Source organism: Rana temporaria, chromosome 1 (genome assembly GCF_905171775.1).
Source record: "Rana temporaria chromosome 1, aRanTem1.1, whole genome shotgun sequence".
In the NCBI taxonomy this organism is placed as follows: Eukaryota; Metazoa; Chordata; class Amphibia; order Anura; family Ranidae; genus Rana; species Rana temporaria.
In genome coordinates this window covers 563702726-563728937 of record NC_053489.1, presented here as the reverse complement: position 1 = coordinate 563728937, position 26212 = coordinate 563702726, and the positions used below count along the sequence as shown (strand labels likewise).

Sequence of the window (26212 nt, the reverse complement as noted above, 5' to 3'; positions counted from 1 at the left end):
GGGGGGCGCTCGCTCGTCCCCACTCCCTTCCTGACCGGCCGGGTAGCGTGCTTTGGATACGGGTCTGGTATGGATTGTAGGGGGACCCCCTACGTCGATTTTTCGGCGGAGGGGGGGTCTCCTTACAACCCATAACAGACCTAAGGGCCTGGTATGCTCCTGGGGGGGAACCCATGCCGGTTTGGATTTTACAAATTGCCGTGGAGTTCTCCCTCGGGAATGCATACCAAATGCCGTCGCTTGAATGGGCCTTTACAAGGTGTGACTAACTTTACACTTTGTAAAAGCAGCCCTAGTTTTACACCAGGCAAACTAACACTTACGGCGAAAAAACTAGGCACAAAAGCTTTGAGGATCGCCCTAAGTGCTAATTTGCATACTAGAAGAGGCATTTCGACTCGAAATGCCCCCAGTGGCGGATGCGGTACTGCATCCTAAGATCCGGCAGTGTAAGTCCCTTACAGATGTCGGATCTTCTGCCTAACTTAGGAAAACTGCTTCTGAGGATCAGTTCCAAAGATAGAACCAGAGATATGACGGCTTACGCCGGAGTATCTCTTTTGTGGATATGGCCCTATATACCCAACAGCATCAGCGGCTTTCTTAAAATTCGATTGAGTGAACAGCTATCCTCTTTACAATGTTAAACTTGACTAGCCCCATTAATAACTGGGCATTACTAAGGAGATCAGAGCAGCTTCACATTCACTTCCCAAAGTTAGTGCTAGCACAGGAAAAGCACTTTGCAATTTAAGTACTGTGCTGAAAAGCACTGACGCACTATTACTAAAACACGGTTCAGAATCTATCTTCTTATCATAATGTGTTGATCTGGACTTGTGCACATTATTGGGTAATGTTGGTCTGTACTGCCTGCAAGATTTGGTGAAGCACAATAGAATTCCCTTTAGGCTTTATTTAACATTTCTTCTCTGTCTTTTAGCTGAATCCAAATGCCAGCCTGGGGACGAAGAATCAGTTCCCCGACTAGTCCCAGTTCTTCACGTTTCTGACTCGCATTGATCCAGAAATTGCGCAATAATGTTGACAAAACCACTTTCTCTTCCATCAATGCAAATCGTTGGCCTACAAAGTGAAACAGAAAGTTAATATCATTGCCCCAAAAAAAACAAATCCAACTACAATTGTGTTTTAAACAATCATATTTTATTGTGTATTATATTATTTGTAACTGCAAGATGTCTATAATGAAACTAGAGCCAACTAAGAATGAGATGCATCAATTACATCCATAACTATATTTTAAAGTGGAGTTCCACCCAAAAGTGGAGCTTCCACTTTAAGTACTCCTCACCCCCTTACATGCCACATTTGGCATGTAATTTTTTTTTGGGGGGGGGGGAGTGGGTTCTTTGTTTTGAAGGGGACTTCCTGTCCCACTTCCTCCTTCTGCCTAGAGGGCCGCCTAGGTGACTCCTCCTCTCCCCCACTCCCTCTAGGCGATCTCCTGGGACACGTGACAGGTCCCAGAAGATCGCCTATCCACTCCGAGAGCGCAGTGCGACTCGCGCATGCGCGCCTGGTCGTGAAGCCACAAGCTGTCACGGCCGGGTGCCCACAGTTTCAATGGAGGCGCCATGAAAAGGAGAAGGAGAGGAGCAGGCATGGCTGGACCATGGCACAGGTGAGTGGCTGTTTATTAAAAGTCAGCAGCTATACTTTTTGTAGCTGCTGACTTTTAATAAACTAAAAATAGCCTGGAACTCCACTTTAAGTAGATGAGTAATTAACTAAAAATAAGTCAACAATCAAGGTATTACTTTTTCCATCTAAAATGTTATTGTGTATATTTCTGTAGTACTTTTCTTCCTGGGTACTCAAAGGGCTTATCTGATAATGATGAGGCAGCCATCTTCAGTAGAATATCATACTAGGGCAAAATGTTAGAGCAGAATCAATTAACTTACCAGCATGTCTTTGGAGTGTGAGAGGAAACTGGAGTACCCAGAGGAAACCAACACAAGCACAGGGAGAACATGCAAAATTCATGCAGATAGTGTCCTGTTCAAGACTCAAACCAAGGACCCCAGTACTACAAGGCAAAAGACACATTTAATTTATTTTTATTGGCGCGAGATCCTTACCCCAAAAGTGCTAACTGTTAAGCTATTCTGCACCTCAAGTAAAGGTAAAAGAAAGTATCAGTAATATCCTGACCTTAACAGAAGTGTACTTGTTTACCAGTGAAGTTACGTGATCTTTGATCACTCTGGGCCTAATATTGTGTTAAGGTAGAACATGCCATCACTCTTGGATGGGTTGATTTTTGGTAGAGATGGGCAGTCCTGGTGTGGTGGAATCCTTACAGTAGTGGAAAGTCCCAATGCCATGTGCACTTGAATGTTGCTTTGTAATTGAATGGTGACAACACCACGGCATGTATGATGTCACAATCTTACAGCATGTATGGATAATTTTAACGCCTTTACTTATATCTTCTATCAACACTTACCTATACAATTTCGTAGTCCTGCAGAAAATGGGACATAGGCATATGGACTGCGACCACTTATATTTTCAGGAAAAAATCTCTCTGGTCGAAATTCTTCAGGTTCAGGGAAATATTCAGGATCACGATGTAAAGCATAGGGAATAATTAGAGCATTTACACCTTTAGGCACGTGAAAACCTCCTAAAATTGAGAAAGTAAAGCAATGTGTATTTTAAAAAATTGGTTTAACACAGGGCTGTCCAGCTATTCTCTTGGGGCTCAGTTATAGTCAGGTCAAATTTCTGTGGTGTAAGTCTCCTACGCCGTCGTATGTTAGGGTGAAATATTTACGCTGGCCGCTAGGTGGCGCTTCCGTTGAGTTCGGCGTAGAATATGCAAATGACTAGATACGCCGATTCAGAAATGTACGTGCGCCCGGCGCATTTTTTTTACGTTGTTTTTCGGCTTTTTCCGGCGTAAAGTTAGTCGAACAAATAGCTGGCCTAGGCAATGTTAAGTATGGCCGTCGTTCCCGCGTCGAAATTTGAAATTTTTACGTTGTTTGCGTAAGTCGTAATTTACGTTCACATCGAAACCAATACCTCCTTGCGGCGTACATTGGAGCAATGCACACTGGGATATGTACACGGACGGCGCATGCGCCGTTCGTAAAAAACGTCAATCACGTCGGGTCACCAATCATTTACATAAAACACGCCCCCCTCATCCTCATTTGAATAAGGCGCGCTTACGCCAGCCCCATTTACGATACGCCGCCGTAACTTAGGAGGCAAGTGCTTGCTTTGTGAATACAGCACTTGCCTCTCTGACTTACGGCGGCGTATCGTAAATACGATACGCTATGCCACCTGAAAGATGCGCCACCCTACCTGAATCTAGCTACATATTACCAAAAGTATTGGGATGCCTGCCTTTACACACACATGAACTTTAATGGCATCCCAGTCTTAGTCCCTAGGGTTCAGTATTGAGTTGGCCCACCCTTTGCAGCTATAACAGCTTCAACTCTTCTGGGAAGGCTGTCCACAAGGTTTAGGAGTGTGTCTATGGGAATGTTTGACTATTCTTCCAGAAACGCATTTGTGAGGTCAGGCACTGATGTGGATGAGAAGGCCTGGCCCGCAGGCTGCGCTCTACTTCATCCCAAAGTGTTCTATCTGGTTGAGGTCAGGACTCTGTGTAGGCCAGTCAAGTTCCTCAACCCCAAACTCGCCTATCCATGTCTTTATGGACCTTGCTTTATGGACCTTACTGGTCCAAATCATTTGGTGGAGAGGGGATTATGGTGTGGGTTTGTTTTTCAGGGTTTGGGCTTGGCCCCTTAGTTCCAGTAAAGGGAACTCTTAAAGCGGTGGTTCACCCTAAAAAACAAGTTTCTACCATGAAATCCAGCATACTAGCGCGAGCTACAGTATGCCTTTATTTTTGGGCTGTACTCACAGTTTAATCCCGTAGTTACGTTTCAGACTCCCCGCAGGGAATGGGCGTTCCTATGCAGAGGGAACATGATTGACGGCCGGCTATGGCGCGTCACGCTTCCCGAAAATAGCCGGAGTAGGACTTGGCTCTTCACGGCGCTATACGGCGCCTGCGCACAGACTAGGAGCTGACTGCGCAGGCGCCGTGAAGAGCCAAGTCCTATTTCGTCTATTTTCGGGAAGCGTGACGCGCCATAACCGGCTGTCAATCATGTTCCCCTCTGCCTATGAACTGAAACTTAACTAAGGGATTAAACTGTGAGTACGGCTCAAAAAAAAAAGGCATACTGTAGCTCGCTTTAAGGCGTTAGCAAACCAATACATTTTGGACAATTCAATTTCATGCTCCCAACTTTGTGAGGACAGTTTGGGGACGGCCCCTTCCTGTTACAACATGACTATGCAACAGTGCACAAACAAGGACCATAAAGACATGGATGAGCGAGTTTGGGGTGGAGGAACTTCACTGGCCTGGACAGAGTTCTGGCCTCAACACTATAGAACAGTTTTAGGATGAATTAGAGTGGAGACTGCAAGCCAGGTCTTCTCGTCCACATCAGTGCCTGATCTCACAAATGCACTTCTGGAAGAAAGGTCAAACATTCCCATAGACACCCTCCTAAACCTTGTGGACAGCCTTCCCAGAAGAGTTGAAGATGTTATAGCTGCAAAGGGTTGAGCAACTCAATATTGAATCCTACGTTTGCTAATATAGTATATATGTACTGCATACAGGAGATTTATATACAGTGTATCATACCTGACCAATTCTCAAATCACAGAAAAAAGTGAGGAAACAATTGTTATGTTCCTATTTCTATTTTATTTCATGTAATTATAATTACTATATTCCAATGAAAAACTTTAAATATATTATGATTATGGTGTGTGAATAAAGCCATGTGTATTATTTTTTTATTATTTCAGTCGCCAAGCCATTATTATGAGCCATTGCAGAAGAAAGACAGACAGGCCTGGTATACCGTAGGTTTGCAAAGTACTGTCACACTAGAAACTTACGTATTGTGCAATCCTCACAAAGAGTGCGAGCAAAGAATGGAACAGATGGAAAGATGCGAAGGGCCTCCTTTATTACAGCTTCTAAATAGCGTAGGCGTTTTATATCTTCCATTGTGACTGGGCGGTCAGATTCACCTGCAGAATACAGCAATGTAAAATTGTCTAGAGTTATATATAGTTGAATTAAGAGCGTCCTGGATTGTACATATAACCTCATCCGAATTCATTGTAAGATAATCAAATTAAAAGCCCTAACCCACAGGTGTCAAACACAAGGCTCGCGGGCCGAATCCGGCCCTCCAGGCCATTTCATGTGGCCCTTGCACCTCTCCTGCAGCTGCAGCCCTCTTCTGGTCCTCAGGTAGGGGCAAGGGGGGTCAAGTGCCCCCCCCTTGGAATCAGGGTCGGACCGGCACATTCAGCACAGTGGTGTCGCTATGAGGGTAGCCAGCGGGGTGACACCGTCAAGGTTCTGTCAAGCCCCCCATCAGTGTAGTGTGACTGCGGGCTCTTTTCCCTGCTCAGTCCAGCAGAGAACTTGGTGGCGCTGTGTCAGGAGAAAGGCGAGCTGTGGGCTGTTAGAGTTTTCCCCCGCTCACCCCCCCCCCCCCCGCTTTTCTCCTGTCAGGGAGAAGAGACTGCGGCTCTCATCAGGTTTACCATCCAGCTTCCTGCCCACTCCATTCATTCCTCATTGGCCATAACTGAGGAGGGCCAAGAGACTAGGAGAGAAGAGCATCATGGGACATGTAGTCCCGAACATTGGCGGCCCCATTTTCCACAGGAAGAAGGCTACAGCTCGATCAAGAGAGAGACTGAGAGACTGTAGCCTGGAAAAAAGCTCAGGGAGTGAGTGCTACAGGACAAAGAAAGAGGTGTGTGCTAGGTGGAAGCCAAAGAGAGAGCCACGCTGCCCAGCACCACCAGAGAGAGAGCCACGCTGCCCAGTGCCATCACAGAGAGAAAGACTGAGCCACTGCCAGGGTACAGACATGCTACACTACTGACCAGTCGCCCCCGTGGAACCCAGAGTGACGATCGTCCAGCCAGAGGGATCACTGCTGTATATTTGATAGGTCTGGTAATAGGGCTTGTCGGCCATTATCCATTACTTATCCTAGGGACTATACTATGTCTGCAGTCCCTAATTATGATAATGTGATAATGACATTGTCGAAAAGGGGCGGCGCATGTGTGACCCTAAAATGATGCCCCCCCTGAAAAAAGTTCTGTGGACGCCCATGCATCCGCTGCCGAGACTTATCAGAGCCGCGACCACGGAGAGAAGAGGATCATTGCGCCGGGTCCCGGGTGTGCTGACTGGCTCACACCCCCCCCCCACAAAGCCACTACCTCGGGCTCTCAATGTGTGTTCTGTGCCGCTGCTTTACCCCGCGGCACTCTCTGCTTCAGTCACGGAGGGGGGGTGCCGGCCTGACACCCCCCAGTGTGTGGCCCCCGGGGCAGCCCGCTGCCCCATACTTAGTACACCACTGACTGTGGGGCCAGGGTGAGTGGCTGATCAGAGCTCTCAGCAGACTTGCAGCAGGAACGTTCAGCATGGTGCAGAACTGCAGCAGCAGACAGTCGGGCAGACACTCTAGCGGGATGGTAAATCAGGATCAGAGGCAGGAACGTGGTCATCAGATAGCCAGGGTGATCAACAGGCGGGCAATGAGGTACCAAATCAGGAGCAGAGCCAAAGTCAGGAACGAGCCAGGTCAGAATCTAACAACAAGACAGAAGCAGGAGCGATATAAGGTCAGGAGTAAGCCGGGTCAGCATCCAAGGGAACACACTGGAGGTACACAGTGAAAGCTGAAGACCAAGCAGAATAGAGCACAGGCAGAAGCATTCTTAAACAGCCCGTCTGGTGCCAAGATACATTGTGCATGCGCATTCCTGTTGGGTGCTCTGTGAACATTCATTCTGACATGCACATTTCTATTAGCGAAACGTCTTCTGACATTCACATTTCTATTAGGCCTTGTACTCACGACCGGATCTGTGCGCTGGAAACTGTCTGCCCGACAGTTTCCGGCGTACAAGGCTGATTTGTGTTTTGTTCCGCTGGCGTGTACACACCAGCGGACCAAATTCCCGTCGTACCGGAACGCGTGCACGTAAACTACGTACGACGTCACTATAAAGGGGAAGACCAAAGTTAATGGCGCCGCCCTCTGTTCCTCTTTTGCTAGTTACGGGTTTGCTCGTGTTAGTGAAGGTTTGGTTAGAGCTGATTCGCGCTTCTCGGTCTCCACGCTTTGACAGCGTGTATTCACGGGTTCAGTGCGTGTGCTTGCGGTAACGTAGTTGTCATTCGGCTATAGGCAAGCAGGTTGTTTCTGCTTTAGCAGTTTCATCCTGTGCGCTCGTATCTGTTTGTCACGCGTTTGTCGCAGGTAGTGCTGGATTTGCGAGTGCTTTCTGTTTCAGTGTGTTCTTGACTGACCAGCCGGCCGGTTTGAAGCCATGATGGAGCAGCAGCGTCAATTTTCGCGAGTTGGTGCTGTTTATGGGATGGCTGCTGGATATGTTCATTTGTCCAGTACTTTGGCCAGAAACAGGGGGCGGAGGCGTTTCTGGACCAAGAATTGGTTGCGCCAGCGTGACCAGTTCTCACATATGCCTCTGCTTAGGGAACTCCAGGAGAATAATCCTAATGACTTTAGGAATTTTCTCCGCATGACGGACCCCGTATTCAACCGTCTGCTGGATCTTCTGTCCCCCTATATCACGAGGCAGGACACTGTGATGCGCCAAGCCATCACGGCCGAGCAGAGGCTTATTGCCACGTTGCGGTACCTGGCGACTGGGAGGAGCCTGCAGGACCTCAAGTTCTCGACAGGCATCTCTCCGCAGGCGCTTGGGGTCATCATACCGGACACGTGTGCTGCCATCATCAAAGTTATGCATGAGGAGTATATTAAGGTAAGTTTCCTGGCTCTAATAATGTGGCCAACTAACTTTATTTTTATTTTCCCAGATATGCTGTGTGTTTAACTAACGTTACCTTTTCTCCCTATGCATGTTGATATCAGCTTTACATGTTTTATTCTTGGCCTACCTGCATATTTGTCCCTTACCCAATATTAACCTGTCCAGCATGCTATCCTAGGGACAAACCCACCTTGCCATTTTTTCAAACAGGACTTTTTGGTTTTTGTGTCCCCCCCCTTCAAACTTTTATTGTCCCCATCAGAGGGCTGTGGAGTCTCTTAATGAAGTGGCCCTATATATTTCATTCCCCAAATTCTCCATGCACATTTTTCTAATGCAATTTTAATACTGTGAACTGTCACAAGGATGCTTGTAGGATGTTTTTGTTACAAAGTACTAAATCTCTTATTTTGTTTGTCCCCACAGCTACCCTCCACACCACAGGAATGGCAGTCTGTGGCTTCCCAATTTGCCCAGCGGTGTGATTTTCCAAACTGCGGTGGAGCAATAGATGGGAAACACGTCCGCATTGTGCCCCCACCCCGCTCGGGGTCCTACTATTATAATTACAAGGGTTATCATAGTATTGTGTTGATGGCGGTGGTGTCGGCACAGTATGAGTTTCTATATGTGGACGTGGGGAAGAACGGCCGGATGTCTGATGGGGGAGTGTTCGCACGGACTGATTTCTATGATCGTCTCCAAGCTGGTGGTCTGGCATTGCCACCAGATGAAGATAATGTGGAAGGACTTCCGTTTGTGTTCCTAGCGGACGAGGCTTTCGGGCTTGGTCCTCACCTCATGCGGCCTTTTCCCCAGAGGACCCTCACCTCAGAGAGGAGTGTGTTTAATTTTCGGTTGGCCAGGGCTCGGAGGGTAGTCGAGAATGCCTTTGGGATACTCACCAACCGGTTCCGCCTGTTCAGGACATCGATACATCTGGCGGAATATAAATTGGACACCGTTGTATTTGCCTGCTGCATTTTGCACAACTTTTTACGCAGGCACTCCCAGACGTACCTACCCGACATCGGTTCTGAGGCAAGACTACCCTCAGATCCCCTTCCCGGGCTGGACACTGGTCGCGCTGGCTTGGCCCCCCAATCAGCTCGTGAGGTACGCGACAAATATGTTGAGTACTTCATGGGTCGGGGGGCCATTGCTATGCCAGATCATATTTCTTTCTAATTCGGCCCCCAAAGAAAGGAATATTCTCAAAAATAAAAAATAATTAGACCATTGGACTTTATACAGTTGTTTGTCATTAATGCTTTTTCTCTTTTTCTCTGTCTTCCTGGTTCTCTAACTAACTTCTTCAATTGTAATGCATAATTGATTTCTCCACTTTTAGTAACTAACCACATTTTGCACAGTATTCACTCATCTACAAACAGGGTATTGAGTCTAGAAATAAGAAGCAACTCCATTTGTAAATTTTGAGGTCAAGTATTTTAATTTTTGCTTGTTCATGACCCCAAAAATTATTTTATATTTTTTTCATTACTCCCTGCTTTTGTACTTAGGAGTCAAAAATTTTTATTTTAACTTTTTTTTTTTTTTTCAGGTAATTCAACCAAAAATATTATGCAGATTATACATTTATTAACAAGTTCACTTTTTTTTTTCTCAAATATAGTTAGATTTATTGTTTACATATATATATATATATATATAGATTATATTTGGTGGGGTGTTTAGCGCCTTAATTTTTTTTTTGGCCATATTTTTTATGCACAAAAAACAATAATATTTTTAACATTTTTTTTGTTTTTGGTGTGTTTTTCTAAAACTAAATTTTTAGGTGAGAATTTGGAGTCAAATCTCTACTTCACTAAATTCAGTGATTAGAGAGATTTATAATTCTATATATATATTTTTAAAAATTTTTACCGTTGTTTATTCTTTATGGTCTAAACTTTATAGTATCCCAAAATGTTCAACATGGTCAAAAAGTAACAAAATCCAATTCCAAAAATATAAAAACTCACAACAGCAGTCAGTCATGGTGTGCTTTCACACTGGAACACGCCAAAATTGGAAGATACACACATTCAGTGCAAACTCGCCAAATGTCATTGGTTCAACAGACAAATGGCCACATGTGCTATCTGACATCATGGGTGATCAATGTCTGTGTTTTGTGGGAGCAAACCCTTCCTCTCAACTACTTGAGGATGGAGGAGGGGGTTGGACCCACAAAGCACAGACATTAGATATTCTGTGATGGCAGATAGCACATGTTGGCACACTGTGTGTGTATCTTCAAATTTTGGCGTATTCATTATTCAAACTGTAAAAATGTTTGTGGGGGCGGGGGATGGGCGGGGGGTGTTTCAGTCTTTGACACGGCCCATCATGTCAATAATGTTCTTAAAATTAGATTCGATGACCATCATTCTTTGCCGCATATTGTCCATTTCCGTGCTGCATTCCAAAAGCACATTTGTTACATTCTGTTCCATGAGAAACATCCTTTCACGCATATTGTGCATTTCAGTGCTGCACTCCATTACCTGCTGAATAATTATAGCAGCACTTGCACGTGAAAATATTGGCACACCATCCTCCTCCCCTAAAACCAACAAAAAAAAAGGCATTTACAACATTATTTTTCGATGAGGCCTATCTACATATGTTTTTTTGAATCAAGCTAGGGTGACACTGACCTGATGGGCTTCTCCTTTCCACCTCTTCGACATCTTCTATCACTCCTCCTTCTTCCACCACCTCCCCATCATCTTCAATCACTCCTCCTTCTTCCACCACTTCCCCATCATCTTGGACTCCTCCTTCATCCATCAATCCACCTTCTTTCAATTCGCCAAATTGTTCTTCCGCCACTTGCCCTTCATCTGCTATGACTTCTAAGTCCAAAATTACTTCTTCCTCCTCTCTTCCTTCCTCCTTTCTTCCTTCCTCCTCTCCTTCCACATCCTCCTCTCCTTCCACATCCTCCTCTCCTTCCACATCCTCTTCTCCTTCCACATCCTCCTCCTCCTCCACATGTTGAGATGGCAGATTTTGGCCTTGTCTGGCCCTCTCTGCCTCCTCCAAATGCTGGCGACTTCTTTCCCCTGAAATAAACCAAAAAAAATGTAGACTCATCAGCACACAGATATTGGAGAGCATAAATCGCACACATTGCTTAGAAGATGCTTTCATTTAGTTACTTTTATCTTTCACCAAACCTACATTTTGCAATTACTTCTATATGGCAAGCTCTGATCCTGCCCCTTTTTAGCAAAGTGACACACATGGATGTCCCCCCTAAACTGTATTTCTGGGAGACCCTACCAAAACCCATTTTTGATTTGTGGAGACACAGGTGCTCTGCATTGCAGATGTGAAAACATCTGCTTTATTACCACTGTTTTTAGAATGAATCCTGTTTGCCTTTCCCATTCTCATACTTTTTTTTTCTAGAACTAGCTTTTACACAATGTTTACAAACAAAGTTTTTGGCCAGTGAGCCATGTCCAGGTGTGTTGTTCCTGGAATAACCGAGCCTTTCTGATAAACTATGTGATGTTACGTTGTTTACTAAGAACACTGTTTGTAAATATGTAGTTATTTATGTCCTAAAAAATAAATGACAACATGTCTTTAAAATTACAAGCAGGCCAAGGAGGCAGATGGTGAAATATACATGGCAACACATTATTGCAGACAATCACCCCCCCCCCCCAACCCCAATATATATTTACTTACTTTTACGCAGAATTTTAAGTATTTTCTTCATCTGATGTGGCTCCCTCAATTTTAAGTCTGACCATCGTTTCCTCAGCTGTTCCTTGGACCTGGTGATCCCAAACATCCTCTGCATTCTCCTCGCCACCTTGTCCATAATATGTGCTTTTCGGCGGTTAGGGGTCTTGTATGGCCCTAATTCACCATCATAGTCCTTCTTTCGCATGATGTAAACTAACTCCACCATTTCCTGGAACCGCATATTAGTGGCTTTATATCTTCTTTTCCTTGATCGGGACGTCCCTGCCTCTGTCCCTTCACTTGTGGCATGAGAGCATCGTGCCCGCTCGTGTGACATCGCCATCTTTCCTTTCCCACAGAGATTATGGGCGTGGAAAAGATGAATTCTTACGCCATGGGCGGAGAAGAGGGCGGCGTTTAATACATACGCGGAGTGTAGAGAATGCAAACAACGTGTTTACGTCCGTTACGCGGAGAATCTTCGAGCGCATCCAGAACATACACAGTTAACGCCATATTTCCTAAACTCATTGATTAGGGGCCTCGCAAAGGTGACGAGGGCGGGGTTTCATAAATACGCGGAGTGTTTAAAAGGTTTACGCCGTGATTACGCATCTTACGCGGTAATTAGGCGAGCGTGAGAAACGAGGAGCGAGAGACAGGAAGGTAAGGAAATTAAAAATGTGATCAGCAGAGGCCTTGAAAATGTAGACACATGGGATGGGGGTTTGGGCTGTTGGTTGCACCCTTTTTAAGCTATTCTGTCTATGGGGTACCACAATGTTATTTTGGTATCCAAATGCTTTTGGACACCTCACAAAATAGAGATGTGAACAATGCTGTACCTCATTGACAAGTTTTTGAATGGTGTATTCAGATCAGGCAAAGTATTGTTCAAGTGTTGGTTGTACAGAGGTCATTAGGAAGTGTCTTTTATGTCATCCATTGTCAGGGGCATGAGATTTACACATGAAAGAGTGCCTAGATGAAAACTGTCATTTGTAAGCATTGTTTAATTTTATATATTTAAAATATTTACTGCAATGTGAACAATGGCTCTGCATCTAGCAAATCAATGTTTGGTACAAGCAATGCGGCCGAGCTGCCAATCATTGTTTAAACAAGAGAGACTGTGTTTGTAATTAGATATAGGTAATAAATTTGAAGACACATATTAGATCAAGGTCAACGCTGATCCTTTGGAATATTTATTTTTCTGTGGTTTATGTCTTTGTAATCTAGACTCAAAAAGAAATATAATTTGTGAAAAATTACAATGGACCTCCTACAAAGCAAGGAATCTATAGAGGCCTTACTTCAAAAATACCAGGACACGCCCATCCTGTGGAATTCAAAGCACTCTTTATATTGCAATAAAGAGGTACGAGCGGCAGCACTAGAAGAGCTAGCAAATTATATGCAAACTTGGGTGCCAGGATGCACTGCCAACATGGTGAAGGATAAACTTGCCAACCTCAGAAGCACATACAGGAGAGCATACAAAGCTAATAAAAGCCAAAAATCGGGAGCAGCAGCAAGACAAGCAAAGGAACCCAAACTGTGGTATTATAAACAGATGGCTTTTTTGAGGGACGAAATGGAAGGCAGGAAAACGATGTCCAGTCTTTCTTCCAACCTTTCCTCCATGCTACCTTCCAGCGGACATTCCCCAGATGACCACAGCCCTGCAGAGTCGGAGGAAGAGGGCCTGGCTGACAGAGATGCAGATCTGCCACCCTTCGATGAGGAGGTATAGTAGTTTCCTCTATATTTATTGCGTAAAGAATTCTTGGTGGATTAATGATTAGATATTGTAAAAAAAAAACCAAGCTGGGAAAAAGCAAACAAAAAGGTGTACAGACAAATAGGTGTCAGGAATGACAACTGCAGGGGTCAGAAGTAGAGTGTATTCAAGTAATAATGAACAGAAAATACTAAACGAAAAACATGAAAATGAGTGTGGTTTTATTTAGCGAAATTGTAAAAAAATTACTTTTTTTTCCACACAGGAAGAAGAGATCAGCCAGGAGGTGGCAGATCCTCAGGTGTCTGTCAGCCAGGAGGAGGCCGGGGTCAGTGGCAGCCAGGAGGAGGCCGGGGTCAGTGGCAGCCAGGAGGAGGCCGGGGTCAGTGGCAGCCAGGAGGAGGCTGGGCCCAGTGGCCTGCAGCAGGTCCACCCGGCCAGGAGAACCACCACCAGCCAGTCTTCTCCCCCCCAGGTGAGGCCATCAGGCCGAAGGAGGCAGTTGAGGCCTGTGGAGGAGGCAAGCCTCCGCATGATCCAGGAGGCAAGCGCCATCATGAGGGCCCCCCCTCAACCCCACAGAGGCCTTCAGTGCCTCATTGGCCCATGATTTAAATGAAGGGGAGGAGGACCAGAGAAGACTGGCAAAGGCCCTGATGAACCAGGTCCTTTGGTGGATGCAGAGGGGCCTGCTGACCCCAGACACTGGGCTATGTGACCCGGCCCGGCTTGCGGAACACCATCCTCCTGCTGCCACATCAACCCCACCTGCAAGACCCCGTGTTCGATCCGCTGGAAGGCTGCCTGGAGGGAAGGCTGGAAAGAGGAGGAAACGTTGATTTTCTGCCTTCCATTTCCTTCCACATAAAGGACATCTTGTTTGTACTACCACAGTTTGGGTTCCTTTGTTTGTGTGCTGCTGCTTCATATTTTTGTGTTTGGCTCCTGAGGCTTGTAAGTTTATCCTTCACCATGTTGGAAATGCAAGTTTGCATATAGTTTGCTATCTATTCTAGTGCTGCCGTTCTTTTTATTTTTTGTGATGACATTTGCCTGAATAAAAGGCTTTTTGCTTTCATTTGAAAACATGTCTATTGTTTGATATACTGTGGGGATTATTAGGCAGCAAACCTTTAATAAATATACAATGGGTAATTTACAAAGGACACACTCCTTGGGGGGGGGGGGGACATTTGGTGTGCCAACATGGTTTAATATTCTCTAATGAAACACCAAAAAAAAAAAAAAAAATGAAAAAAACATGTAAAAAAAAAATAGTTTAAATGGTGACATAACTAGAAACAAAAAAAAAACATAAAAAAATGCACATTCCTTTACAAAAATGACTACTCTAAATTATGGAGGACCACCAACCAAAACACACGTCTGGCATAGAAAACATTATTAAAGGATTACATCACAAGCAAGAAATGTGACATTTCAGTATGGGACAACTCTAATGAAATTGCATCAGCAAGAGAACGGGGTTATTCTAGCAAGAGAAGAATTAATAAAACGAGGCTTTAAAATGTGGTTTAGTGCGCCTTTTTAAGACATTGTTCTCTTGCTAGAATAAAAGGTTTCTAATGACGAATGTGCCATATCCCAAAGAAACGCGAGTTTTACCTGAACGAGCGCTCCCGTCTCCTCATTTGGACTGAGCATGCGCGGGGTTTTTGTACGCTGCTTTTGTGTACAGACGAGCGAACATGTCTGACGGACACGATTCCAGCAGACTGTTTTAAAGCAAGACCAGGAAACAGTTGTTCGTTGGAAAACGGTCTGGCCGACGATTGTTTGCTGGAATTCTGTACGTTACTGCCTACACACGAACGAACATGTCCGCTGAAACTGGTCCGCGGACCAGTTTCAGCAGACATGTTTGGTCGTGAGTACGAGGCCTTAGACAAAAGTTTTCTTTCATGCACATTTTTATTAGCCAAAAGTCTTCTTTCATTCACATTTCTATTATCCAAACGTCTTCTTTCATGTACATTTCTATTAGCCAAATGGCTGGTTGGTATTCTCTGACAAACAGTTAAGTGAAGTGCATGCATGAAGTCAGCGCAAGGTGCATGGCAGGGCTCTATACCATTCCTGGGAGTGAGGTAGCGGTGATACACTGGACAGGTGGAGAGGGCTTGTTCCTCCTAGATGCACAAGTAACCGTGGTGGTGTAGGACGCCCTCAGACGAAGTCCGGAAGTGACGAAACGCGTCAGGGCCGTGGTCTCATCACTACACCAGGAAGTGACGTTTGCGCTCCACCGCACTCTACCCGGGAGTGTTGGACATCACACAAACGGCTGGCGGGACCGGTAACTACATCTACCATGCAGTGAGCATTTATGCATTCGCACTTCTGCTGATATTGATTGTTTACTTTGTATGTATTTAGTGAAAGAGGGGGGCACATTGGGAAACAATAAACTTTTAAACAGTATCACGCTATGGAGTATACTCTGTTGTTGTTTGCATGAGCCCAATTGGATCCCATCTTTACACAAGGTGCAAGGAGGTTCAAATAAGGAGAGAAGGAATGTTGCTGGGTTTTGAAGGCATTATTTACTTATCCTTGTGGTAAGTGCATCCCCGAGAGGGGCTTCCTGTGCTCACGTGGTGGTATATTGGTGATTGGTGGAATCTGAAGAGGACTTTTTACACCGCTATATCTGAATGATGCCTGCAGCTACAGGCATCATTCAGATATCACTGTTTTCTGCCGGCGATTCTGTGCACCATAAGAACGATTATAGTAGCAGTTCTGCTGCTTGATTGTTCTTATAGGTGATGGGAGGGAACGTCCCCCTCCTGCCACCATCCGGTACTTCTCTGGGCTCTCCCGTGCCATCAGGGACCTGGAGAAACGATCCACGGCTGTCGGCATGAGATCGGTAAAAAAAATCACGACCTCATGCTTTCCAGCCTGAAGGAGAGGTGTGGGGTCTTATTGACCCTGCATCTCTCCATAAAGAGTACCTGTCACAATATATTCCTATTACAAGGGATGTTTACATTCCGTGTAATAGGAATAAAAGTAATCAAAAAAAAAAAAGTAAGAAAAAGTGCAAAAAAAAAAAATTAAGTAAAATTAAAAAATAAATATTTAAAACGCCCCTGTCCCCGGTAGCTCGCACCCAGAAGCGAACACACACGCAAGTCCCGTCCACATGTGTAAACGCCGTTTAAACCACACATGTGAGGTAATGACGCGTGCGTTAGAGTACCAGCAACAATTCTAGCACTAGACCTCCTCTGTAATTCTAAACTGGTAACCTTTAAAAAAAAATTAAGCGTCGCCTATGGAGATTTTTAAGTACTGAAGTTTGGCGCCATTCCATGAGTGTGCGCAATTTTAAAGCGTGACATGTTAGGTATCTATTTACTCGGCGTAATATAATCTTTCACATTATACAAAAAAATTGGGGTAACTTTACTGTTTTGTTATTTTTTGATTCATGAAATCGTTTTTTTCCATAAAAAAGGCATTTGAAAAATGATTGCACAAATACCGTGCGAGATAAAAAGTTGCAATGACCACCATTTTATTCCCTAGGGTGTCTACTAAAAAAATAGATATTGTGTTTGGGGGTTCTAAGTAATTTTCTATCAAAAAAATTCTGATTTTTGAATGTAGGAGAGGAGTGCCATAATAGGCCTGGTATGGAAGTGGTTAAGGGACCAGAATCAACTTCTTTTTTTTCTTTTTTGGGTTAAAATTTACTGTATGCAGGTCATTTTTTTTTCCGTACATACCGTTATATTGTAATTGTAATTTTGTCCAGGGCTTCCGGGTTCTGATGACTGTGGGACTGGGCGTTCCTATCCTTGGATTACATGATTGACGGCTTGTGAAACAGTTCCCCTGTCGCACAACGCGCGTCACCAGATTTCCGGAAATAGCCGAGCTGCGAGTCGGCACTATACGGTGCCTGCGCCCGCCGTGTAGAGCTGACTGCGCATGCACCGTATAGTGCCGACTCGCAGCTCGGCTATTTCCGGAAATCTGGTGACGCGCGTTGTGCGACAGGGGAACTGTTTCACAAACCGTCAATTATGTAATCCAAGGATAGGAACGCCGATTTAACTGCGCATGCGCCGTCCGCAAATTTTCCCGACGTGCATTGCTCCCAATGACGTCGCTAGGACGTCATTGGTTTCGGCATGAGCGTAACTTGCGTCCAGCTCTTCTGTGAATCGACGTACACAAACGACGTAAAATTTCAAAATTCGACGCGGGAACGACGGCCATACTTAACATTGGCTGCGCCTCATAGAAGCAGGGGTAACTATACGCCGGAAAAAGCCGAACGCAATTGACGTAAAAAAAAAGTGCCGGGCGGTCGTTCATTTCGGAATCGGCGTATCTCCTCATTTGCATAATCGTTGCGTAAATAAACCGAAACGCCACCTAGTGTCCGGCCGGGAATTGCAGCCTAAGATCCGACGGTGTAACACAGTTACACCTGTCGGATATTAGGCATATCTATGCGTAACAGATTCTATGAATCAGTCGCATAGATACGACCGGCACAACTCAGAGATACGACGGTGTATCAGGAGATACACCGTCGTATCTCTATGTGAATCTGGCCCACTGTTTGTATTTATCAGTGTCAAAAATCCCTTGACACCTAATAAATCTGCAGGTAACCATATACCTACTGAATACAGATAATGTACTACCACTCAGTACAACATGCGTCTGGGACGGGACCTGGACTTCTACAGCTACAAATGTATGAAATAGCCCTAGGGTCTGCATTCCCAGAATATACACATTTTCTGATGTATGCATTATTCTAAATGTGGAGTTCTAGCAAGAGTCTGCAGAAATAAAACATTGCATGGCAACATACCAAATACTTCATCCAGTTCTTTATGGACATTTCTCTGCACTTCAGGGTGGGACCCTAGCAAGTATAAAGACCAGTTCATAGCTGCAGCAGTTGTGTCATGTCCCTGTTAATTGATAGACAAATGAATATATTATTATCTACCCACAAGCCACCGATCCCCCCCCCCCCCCCGGTCAGTCCACCCACACAACCCCCCCGATCAGCCACCAGCCCCGCACTTACCCCATCTAGGTCGCTGGCAGCGCTTCCTCCGCTGTGTTGAGCGGCGGCTTCCTCTGCGTCTCCTCCACAGCATCACAACGGTTTATCCCTCCTCCTCCTAGGCCAATAGGAGTGCTTCTCCTTTTGGCCAATTAGGTGACAGGTCTCAGGACCCACTTGCTGATTGGCTAGGAGGAGATATAGGAATATTCATTTGCTACTGTCACACAACTGGGTTGTGAGCTCACCTTTTTTTGAAGGCTTTTTGAGCCTCTGGCTCTAATCACGTGCTTCAAAAAAAAAAAAACATTAGAATCCATGCGTCCGGTGCCTCTCATGTAGATTAGGGGCCGGATGCATGGATAGGAGGGCGGAGCCCCTGCGTCCTGCATTACAGGCCACCACTGCTGTATTATCAAATTGGCGAGACATTGTGCTGGTTTCATTAAACAGAGGCAAGGCTGGCCTCATGCACACAGGACGTTTAAAAAATCGCAGCACTGCTGCTAGGAAAAAACAGTGTTAAAAACAGCTGCATTTTTTTTAATAGCACTTATGGGTGTTTTTTCTGCATTTTTTGGGCGTTTTTTTCAGTAACAACACTCCCTATAATGTAAAAACGCCTAAAAACACCAAACGCGACTAAACGCTTTTTACAGCATTTAGCTGCGTTTGGCATTTTGCGTTTTTTACAGCTCAACAGCCTCTGCTCCTGGACGCACAGGCTGTCTTTTTTTCTACTGCCCCTAAACGCTTATGCCTCCAAAATGAATTTGGGCTGGATACATAGGCTAACAGGGAGGGGCTTTTTGAGGCATCAGCTGTAAAAACGTGTGTTTTAGGTGCAAAAAAATTGGCAGTGAGCCTGAGCCCACCCGTTTTACTTACCTGAGCCTCGAATTTCCCTCGGCGGAGACGTGCTGTCCCTATCTCCACGGGGTCCCGGATGTTAATTGGATAGATTGATAGCAGCGCAGCCATTGGGTCCCGCTGCTGTCAATCAAATGCAATGACACGGGCATCGCGGGGAAGGGCCAAGTCTGCTGGACTCTAAAGCGTACCCGCAAGGTAACCCCCCGGGGGAGCGATTCTCCTAAAGGTTTTTTTTTTTTGATGCGGGCAGTAGCCGCGAGAACCGCCAAGGGACCCCAGAAGTCGAGGATCGGGGCCACTCTGTGCAAAATGAGCTGCACAGTGAAGGTAAGTATGACATGTTTATTATTTCAAAAAAATTACAATGACTTTACAATCCCTTTAAAGGGGTTGTAAAGGTTTGTTTTTTATTTTCTAAATAGGTTCCTTTAAGCTAGTGCATTGTTGGTTCACTTACCTTTTCCTTCCATTTCCCTTCTAAGGGTCCTTTCACACTTGCGGATCGTTTTTTAGATCAGTTTTTTATCATCAGTTGATCCGTTTTTCATCCGTTTTACATCCGTTTTTCATCAGTTGTCATCCGTTTTTCATCCGTTTTCATCCGTTTTTCATCCATTTTTCGTCCGTTTTTTCATCCGTTTTTTCATCCGTTTTTTTTTTTGTTAGAACTTTATTTTTATTACATATTTTGATGAAAAACGAATGTTAGCGGATCGGATGTTAAACGGATCGTCCGCTAACATCCGTTTTTTGTCCGTTACGTTTTTTTGACGGAAGAAAAATAGGGTTTTCTTCCGTTCAAAAAAAACGGAGCTTAACGAAGACGGCTGTTAACGGACGTTAGCAGATGCTCATCCGCTAACGTACGCTATCCCATTGGAAAGCATTGCAGTCCGTAAACGGATGTATGAAAAAACGGACGAACGGTCCGTGAAAGGACCCTAAATGTTTTTTCTTTGTCTGAATTTCTCACTTCCTGTTTCTCCTCAGTAAGCTTGCCCCCATCATCCGAGCGGTGTTTAGTCCGCCAGAACAGCTTACTGAACAGCTTACTGAGGAGGAACAGGAAGTGAGAAATTAAGACTAAGAAAACAAAGAAAAAAAAACATTTAGAAGGGAAATCGAAGGTAAAGGTAAGTGAACCAACAATGCACTATCCTAAAGGAACCTATTTACAAAATAAAAAACAAACCTTTACAACCCCTTTAACTTACATCCCTTGTTTAGAAGAATTACCTCAAACATGAAAGTATCAACTTCTTCACGAATGTCTTTGTAGCTCAGTTTGTTGCCAGAATCATCTGTAGCACTCAGAAGCATGTCTAGAAATGCATTTCTTTTCTTACTTTTGCTGGAATATACATCACTGCTGGGCTGTTCCTCTACCAATCCTTGTTCTTTTATTATGTTAGCTCTTTCTCTAATGACCTGATTACATGGAAAAAAAAAACATGTATTACCTTTTATCTAATAGTAGTTAGTCACATTCAGCTGGACTGGTTCTATAACCACTTGCCGACCGCCCATAGCAGATTTACTGCTACATGGCGGTCACGCTGCACAGGATCATGTATAAATGCATGATCCTGCACTTACGAGTATCGGTCGCGATTCTAGACAGCTTGGCCCGGATTCAGATACAAGATACGATGGCGTATCTCCTGATACGCCGTCCTATCTCTGAGTGCGGGCTGTCGTATCTATGTGCCTGATTATGAGAATCAGTTACGCATAGATATCCCTAAGATCCGACTGGTGTAAGTGTCTTACACCGTCGTATCTTAGGCTGCATAATCACGCTGGCCGCTAGGTGGCGCTTCCGTACAGTTACGCGAGGAATATGCAAATTAGGTATTTACGCCGCTTCAGAAAAATACGTCCGCCCGTGCATTTTTTTACGTTGTTTACGTTAGGCTTTTTTCGGCTATATGAGGTGTAGCTAATGTTAAGTATGGCCGTCGTTCCCGCGCCGAGTTTTGAAAATTTTAGGTCGTTTGCGTAAGTCGTTCGCGAATAGGGCTGGACGTCATTCACGTTGAATCCCATACGTCCTTGCAGCGTACTATGGAGCAATGCACACTGGGATATTTTAGGGACGGCGCATGCGCCGTTCAAACAAAAACGTCAAAAACGCGGGGTCAAGTAAAATTTAAATAAAACACGCCCCCAACATCCCCATTTGAATTAGGCGGGCTTACGCCGCAACACATACGTTACGCCGCCGTAACTAAGGGTGCAAGTTCTTTCTGCATACGGAACTTGCGCCCAAAGTTACAGCGGCGTAATGTATCGGAGATACATTACGCCCGCAGAAAGATGCGATCATCTTTCTGAATCCGGGCCCGGGAGTTGATCAGAGGGTCCCGTAGACCCGATGTCTGCTTGCACCCACTGATCGTTATGTACACAGGGGCAGTCTGCCTACATAAACAAGGCAGACTGACGTTCTTTCCGGACAGAAGGCTGTTCTGTCAGGACAGAAGGCATGGATCCTGTGTCCCTGTAAAGCAGGAACACCAAACCCATGCCTTCCACTAGTAAAAGCACATCCCCACTACTCTGAAACATTAGCTAGGCACACATTTAACCCTTTGATTGCCCCTGATGTTAACCCCCATCCCTGCCAGTGTCATTAGTAAAGTGACTATGCATATGTTTAGCACTGATCACTGTATTAGTGTCACTGGTTCCCAAAAGTGGAAAAAGTGGCAGTTAGGTGTCCGATTTGTCGCAGTCCCGCTATAAGTCGCTGATTTCCACCATCAAAAATATGTAGCAGAATACATATTGTTTTAATTTGATGAAGAAATTTTTTTTTTTTATTGGATGTGTTTTAGAGCAGAAAGTAAAAAATATTGTTTTTCTTTTCATAATTGTTGGTCGTTCTTTGTTTAAAAACGCAGTGGTGATCAAATACCACAAAAAGAAAGCTCTATTTGTGGGAGAAAAAATAACATAATATTTTTTTGGGGTACAGCGTCACACGACCACGCAATTGTCAGTTAAAGTAATGCAGTGCCGTATCACAAAAAAATGGTCTGGTCAGGAAGGGGGGTAAATCTTCCAGAGGTCAAGTGGATAATGCCCAGCAACATTCTATATTATAGAACAAGCCTAGTTATCTACTCTTAGCTACACCAGCCATTGTCAACCAAGGTGCCATTTAAAGGTAACTAGGGGTTCCCTGAGCTGTGGCTAACAGACCTTCCATCCAATGATGCCAGAGACATTATGGCAAGGGTGGCATTTAGACTACCGCTGAAAGAGGTGCATTCATACTACTGACCAGTACCAATGTAGGGGACATTTGCCCAATGACCCCAATGGATCAATCTTAGCAGAGGTTCCCTGGGACCTAAACTTTATTTCAAGGGTTCTTCTGAGGTTAAATGTTTGGGAAAGGCTGAACCATACCGTGACCTGGCGTTTTGAGAACCTTTACAGACATTTGTGTTATCGTTTGATCGTTTGTTATCGTTTGATTTATTAAAATTGTGAGGCTCAGTGGCACCGCCACTACTGTCTTTCTGTTTCTCCTCCCGGTAATGGATCCTGAGAACTAATTAGCCAGAAGTCCTAGGACCTAATTGGCCACGAAACCCAAGTCCTGATTGCCTATCAGTGCCGCCCATCAGTGCCACCCATCAGTGCCACCTATCAGTGCCCACCAGTGCCACCTATCAGTGCACATCATTGCTGCCTTATCAGGGCCTATCAGTGCAGCCTATCAGTGCTCATCAGTGCACATTAATGAATGAGAAAAATTACCTGTTTGCAAAGTTTTATAACAAACAAATAAACTTTTTTTTTCTTTTTCTTTTTTTACTTTTTTTTTTTTTGCAAAAAATAAAAAACTCTGCAGTGATTAAATACTAATACAGGAACCATATATGCTTAAAGAAATACATAGCTCTACCAGAAATATACAAAAGTGAACATATTTACAATGCTTCCCCCCTACTGGATAGAGAGCAGTATAACACACTAAGGCCTCGTACACACGATAGGTTAACCAGAGGACAACGGTCTGATGGACCGTTTTCATCGGTTCAAACCGATCGTGTGTGGGCCCCATAGGTTATTTAACCATAGGTTTAAAAAAAGCCAACTTGCTTTAAATTTAACCGATGGATATCTAACCGATAGGTCAAAACCGATCGTTAGTAGGCACAACCATCAGTTAAAAATCCACACATGCTCAGAATTAAGTCGACGCATGCTTAGAAGCATTGAACTTCGTTTTTTTCAGCACGTCGTTGTGTTTTACGTCACCGCGTTCTGACACGATCGTTTTTTTAACCGATGGTGTGTAGGCACGACGGACCATCAGTCAGCTTCATCGGTTAACCTATGACAACGGTCATACAGACCGTTCTCATCGGATGGACTGATCGTGTGTACGAGGCTTAATACATAACACAAAGTGTGACAACGCAGCTAAAAGTTGTCCCAGACAGGAAGGGGGGGGGGGGGAGTGCCCTGTATTGAAGTGGTTAAACAAACAAGAGTGAGCCCGAGTTCACATTCATGTGGTGAGGGACACCACATGTAATTCTCACAGGATTCGCAGCACATTCCTGTGCAAATTACAGGCAGTGACCCGGATTCAGAGAGCAATTGCGCCTGCGTAACCATAGTTACGCAGCGCAATTGCTGACTTGCTCCGGCGTTACGAATGCTCCTGATTCAGGAACATCGTAACGCCGACTGCAGCCTAAAATCTGCGTGGCATAAGACTCTTTTGCCGTTGCGCCCTCACAATTTACGGGGCTAGTGCTCCGTGAATCGAGGGCAGCAGCGCAAATTTGCGGGGGCGCAGGGCAAAATCGTTGCCCTGTGCCTCTGTAATTTATGCGCAAAGCTTACTGAATCCGGGCCACTGTGTTTTGCAAACCGATTGTTAACGTAACACTCTGCAACTGGTTTGCATTAATGGGTTACGAAGTTGTTGCGATGCGGAATCCGCAGTGAATTCGCTATGAATTTGCACTCTAGTGTGAACCGAGGCTGAAAGGGAAAAGGAAAGGAGGTTACAAGAGCATCATCTCCTTGCCATAATCCCTGCATAAGTCAAACATGGGTTTCTATAAGTAGACTTAAACATTTCATAGGCAATCATTTTAAAAATCCCTCCGGCCACTTGTTTGTTCTTGTGGAAGTACTTATCCAGTAAAAATACTGTAGATACATAAAAAAATAAATCTCATTCTCTGGTATACTGTAATGTGTGTGTGCTTTTTTTTAGGCTTATGTCAATGTCTCACTTATAAAAAGCACTTTATGAATTAAATGAACTAATAAAAAAAAAAAAAAAACAGGTATCATTTATACTTAGTTTGTCATTTATATAAATAGTCAATATGGGCCAGATTCACATAGAACTGCGGCGGCGTAACGTATCATAGATACGTTACACCGCCGCAAGTTTTAATCGCAAGTGCCTGATTCACCAAGCACTTGCATGAAAACCTACGCCGGCGGCCTCCGGCGTAAGCCCGCGTAATTCAAAGGGGCGTGTGCCATTTAAATTAGGCGCGCTCCCGCGCCGGACCTACTGCGCATGCTCCGTTTTGAAATTCCTGCCGTGCTTTGCGCGAAGTGAGGTCATTTTTTCGAACAGCGACGTGCGTAGCGTACTTTCGTATTCCCGGACGTCTTACGCAAGAAAAAATAAATTTTAATTTCGACGCGGGAACGACGGCCATACTTTATACAGCACATACGTGGGCTGTGTAAAGTTAGGGCAGGTAAAACGACGACTAAAATTGCGACGGGAAACTAGACTAGCGACGACGTACCGAACGCGAAAAACTGTTGTGGATCGCCGTAAAACCTCATTTGCATACCCGACGCTGGAATACGACGCGAACTCCACCCAGCGGCGGCCCCGGTATTGCATCCTAAGATCCGACAGTGTAAAACAATTACACCTGTAGGATCTTAGGGCTATCTATGCGTAACTGATTCTATGAATCAGTCGCATTGATACTCTGAGAGATACGACGGAGTATCTGAGATACTCCGTCGTATCTCTGCTGTGAATCTGGCCCTATGTACTTTACTAGAAATGTTCTTTATATTCAAAAAAAGTAAGTTGCACTGATATTATAAAGCAGTTCTAAAATGTTGCTTATACTTGATGTAATTAGTGTCTGTTATACCATTATTAAAAAAAAATGAAGTGTTAATTAAAAAGTATCTCTAATATATTTTTTAAATGAAAGAGTATTATTTGTAGGAGTTCTTTTTCCTGTAATTTGCCTAGATCACTATGTGTACCTGTACTGCCACCTGCAGCAGCACCGTAGAACTATTCTTCATCAAAGGTCAACTCGGGTATGCAATGTGCTTCTGTGTAATAAATGTCAGCCAATCCTGTGAAATGGCAATGTACTGTACCTGCTAGGTGTTCTATCAGTGTTACCTTTATTAAACTTAGTGGAGAAAACATAGCTTTCAAACAACACCTTAGAATTAAAGTTTACCTTTCTCACAAATGTGTTAAAGAAGATCTGACATAGAATTTTTATTTTACATTTCTATCCCCTATGGGACAAAGTACATGTTGTTGCAAACAGTTCAAAGCATTGGACATGTTTGAAAATGTCTCTCCTGCAACACATCAAGTTTTGTGTATAGTTGTGTAATCCAGCATGCTCCTTACATCCTAAACCTACATTTCCTGGGTTCTGCAGTAACAAGACGGATGGCGCTGTCAAATGCAAAGTCTATTAGGCCGCGTACACACGGTCGGTCCAAACCGATGAAAACGGACTGAAGGACCTTTTCATCGGTCCAAACCGAACGTGTGTGGGCCCCATCGGTCAGTTATCCTTCGGTCAAAAATTTTAGAACTTGCTTTAAAATTGAACCGATGGACATCTAACAGATAGGTCAAAACCGATGGTTAGTATGCA

General features: G+C 44.5%; 1 protein-coding gene across 2 annotated transcripts in view; it reads right to left on the bottom strand.

The window, feature by feature from the left end:
- Window positions 1-896: 896 nt before the first annotated feature.
- Window positions 897-26212, bottom strand: part of LOC120921889 (cytochrome P450 4V2-like) — a 75968-nt gene continuing 50652 nt past the window's right edge. The window contains exons 7-11 of one of the 2 annotated variants that reach the window (XM_040334388.1): window positions 20532-20723; window positions 18222-18324; window positions 4972-5106; window positions 2474-2653; window positions 897-1086 (exon numbers count right to left, since the gene is read on the bottom strand). In XM_040334388.1, the coding sequence (XP_040190322.1) occupies window positions 908-1086; window positions 2474-2653; window positions 4972-5106; window positions 18222-18324; window positions 20532-20723 (789 nt within the window). In that variant the 3' untranslated portion in view covers window positions 897-907. The remainder of the gene's footprint in view (window positions 1087-2473; window positions 2654-4971; window positions 5107-18221; window positions 18325-20531; window positions 20724-26212) is intronic. The other variant, XM_040334397.1, reaches the window with a different exon arrangement.